At 40.4% G+C, this 3,284-nt stretch overlaps 1 protein-coding gene across 1 annotated transcript; it reads right to left on the bottom strand.

Moving 5' to 3' along the window:
• Positions 1 to 2,045: 2,045 nt before the first annotated feature.
• On the bottom strand, positions 2,046 to 2,640 carry LOC104961221 (apoptosis-stimulating of p53 protein 1-like; the record flags this gene model as incomplete). The annotated part of the gene is made up of 2 exons (XM_010789465.1): positions 2,046 to 2,174; positions 2,445 to 2,640. Coding segments are annotated over 2 exons (325 nt in total), but the record flags the coding sequence as incomplete, so codon positions are not given.
• Between the last annotated feature and the right edge of the window lie 644 nt (positions 2,641 to 3,284).

Genomic DNA, 3,284 nt, shown 5'->3' on the forward strand with positions numbered 1-3,284 from the left:
AGTGTATTGCTATTCGTCTTTTGTTTCTGTTACGGTGCTCTTCTGAAAATGAGACAATAAAAACAATGGCATAGTTACAGTAAGACTCTGTTTTTCCTATATGTAAGTTTGTTTCTCCCAACTTGTCAGTTTTCCGTTCAGTTTCCAATATCGATAGCTTGAGGTTTGTGTATTGATGATTGTAGTCAGTATTTAGTGTGCCACTTAGTAATGACTGTTCAAATAGTCTTCTCATGAGCTGACAAATGTTTGTTTTTGGAGAAGGTATCTGGTTTTGGAAGGGGTATTTTTAGTTTTGAGTGCCTTAGAGCACTTTGCAAGAAATGTATATTGTTATGGTAGAATGGGTTATTATGGTGACCGGAGTTTCAGTTATGAAAACACATTTGTCTCATTAGAGGACAATTTGTTCTGTTTCGATCGACTTATTCTTTTTTGTGACCAGTATTTTCAGTTTTGGTCATGTAAGTGCATTTTGCAAAAGATATTCAGAGTTATGGCAAGTGTGTTTCTGTTTAGATGGCTATGCTCTTGTTTTGAAGAAATGAATTTAGATTCTAAAAAGTGGGTTTAGCGATTGAGAAAAACTGTAACATGATTTACAACTGTGTGTTTTCCATGCTATTTAGGCTGTGGCATTTGCTTTGGCATTCAAGGGCACAATGGGATTTGTGTCAGTGCACATTCAAGACACTTGATTAGTTAAACAGAGTGAGTAGAAAGGGTTTCAGGGTGTGCTGACATGTTACTATAGGCAAGTGTCTGACGGGCATACTGCAGCATTAGAATGGCATGATTTACATTACAGAGGTGCACTGATGACGTGTTTCTGTAGGCCGACCAGGATGTTAGCGTTGCAAAAACAATGGGTTCTTTCCTTTAGATTTTGGAATATTGCAGTAAAAATAAGATCTGTGACCAATACACATTGCTGATACTCACACATTTTGTTCAGCAGGATAATCTCCATATATTAATAACAATCCTTTTGATTTGTATAGCTTAAAAACCATTGTCAGAAATAAAAACGCCAGCACTTCACAGCCACCACAATTTTTTTACTTAAGTTTTGTTAACTACCGATCTTATTTCAGGCGTCTTTAAAACAAAAGTGTCTTCCAAAAATGGTTGACTTCGAGATGAAGGAACCGGACTCATGACTGGGTTTTAGGACTCATTCCTGCACCACTCTATGTTTGTTTTTTAGGCTTACTCTATCTTTATGGATACAAATATAATTTTCTGTGTTAAAGGTCGACTTCCAAAAGACTCAGTTTCTTGCAGGCAGAGAAGCTTGATACCAATCTCTACACTGTCTCTACATTAACTATTAAGATTAGCCACACAACGGTTAGCTTGGCTTAGCATAGGGATGGCAACACGAGTCTATAGCTGCTATTCACCCCTGCCCAGGCTTGCTTTGTGTCTCCTCAGATTATTTTCCTATGCTGTGTTTCCTTACCCTGAGCAGCTGCTGACAATCAGATGTCATGTCTGTGTCCTTATACACATGACCCTTTCATTTTTTAGGTCATTTCTGTAGCCCATTCATTATGTTTTCCTAACCATCTGTGCTGTATAGTAAGACAAAAACACTCCTCAGCATTCTTGGTTTATATGCACCCTTCGATTGTTTTCCAGCCCAGGAGTCAAATTGAGAACCATTCTCTTTTGAAATTGATCTACCCTCAATAGAGTGGTGCAGGAAAGAGTCCTGACAGAGATTTTGTTTTAAATACGTCAGTTAATACACACTGGTAGATGTACAAAGCTTTTGCATTTCTTAAAGCCATTATTATCTAGCCCCTTGCTAACGAAACAAATGTAAAAGTAATGTTGATATGTGGAGCTTATTCTGACGAACAAAATGTGTAAGTATCACAAATCTGCAATATTCCTAACACCATTGAAAAAACCCCGTTGCTTTTTGTCAAGGGAGCCTTATAGATGCTAAATTCTAGGTCGGCCAACACAAATACATGAAAAGAATACTGCACAGCCCTATTGAGGTGAGTATCTTCCTCTAGTGCTCTGAAGGGACTCACTGTTGATACTGTAGCCCCCCTGAGGGGACCCAGGCCCCTCATGCGTCTCAGTGGGCTCTGACAGAACGATGTCTAAATCTGACACTTTCCATTGGCTGGGAGGCTTCCTGATGCCACTCCTGTCCTCCTCTGCACGGCCACACACACACCACGAAATAACAACCACCAAAACAACATGGACATCATCACGATGACATCACAGGAACCACAAGCAAGCACCACCACAACAACAAGTGACATCACCAATAACATTAACACATTTAAGAGAACAACAACAGAAAAGGGAAGGAGGATGAAAAGGAGCCAACAAACAGGAAAAGGAAATAGAAAGCAAGTTAGAGCCCAGAAAGAGATATAAAAAAGTCAAACAAGTTGATCTAAAGCAGAAATGGCACCAACCTGAGAGGGAGCGAATGTGGCTGAGGGGGGTTGGTTTGGCTGGGGGGTCTGCAGGCATGGGGTACCCCGCCTCCTGCCTCCCCTCTGCTGGAACCTGGATGTAGGGGCAGACCGCCGCTACTCGCCCCGAGACTCCAGCGCCCGGGTGTGAGGAGGACTGAGGCGAAGACGGGCCTCCTCCATTCATACGACTCAACTGGAGGAGTGCAGAGAGGCAGGCTCAACACAATGAGGACATATCAAATAGACCATATGATGGCCCAAGTGAACTAAGCAAAAACAAATATGAAACAGAAAACAGTCATATACAGAGCCAGGGTCTGCTGGAATTCTTTGCCAGTGAAAATGGCTTGAACATTTGTGGGAACACATTTTCAGATAAATTAAACATGCATGCAATATATGATTGGTCAACCGCTGAGAGATGTCCCGCCCCTTAGCCTATCACGTACAAAGTGTTCAAGCGCTAGCAAATGTGTGTGTGGGAGAGAAAGGTCCCTCTGGAGCAGGGGTGTCAAAGTCAAATGCATCAGAGGGCCAAAAAAAACAATTTGCTACAAGCCGAGGGCCGGACTGGTTCAATTTTTATTAAAACATATTAAAATGATTGCACATAACCTATTGAACCAAGACCTAACACAGTGCATCGTATATTATTTAATGATTAAATGAATGAAGCAATATTTTCTTATGGCTCTGTCATTTATTTAAAGGGAAAACATTTTCAACAGGCAAACAGCAAAAAAGTTAATGTCCTTCAAAAATAAAATATGCTCCTTAATATCGAGATAAATGCATAAATGAAATTGCATGCATTATAAACTGAAAATGCAATATTGT

This window comes from Notothenia coriiceps, unplaced genomic scaffold (genome assembly GCF_000735185.1).
Source record: "Notothenia coriiceps isolate Sejong01 unplaced genomic scaffold, NC01 NC01_scaffold00032891, whole genome shotgun sequence".
Lineage (NCBI taxonomy): Eukaryota > Metazoa > Chordata > Actinopteri > Perciformes > Nototheniidae > Notothenia > Notothenia coriiceps.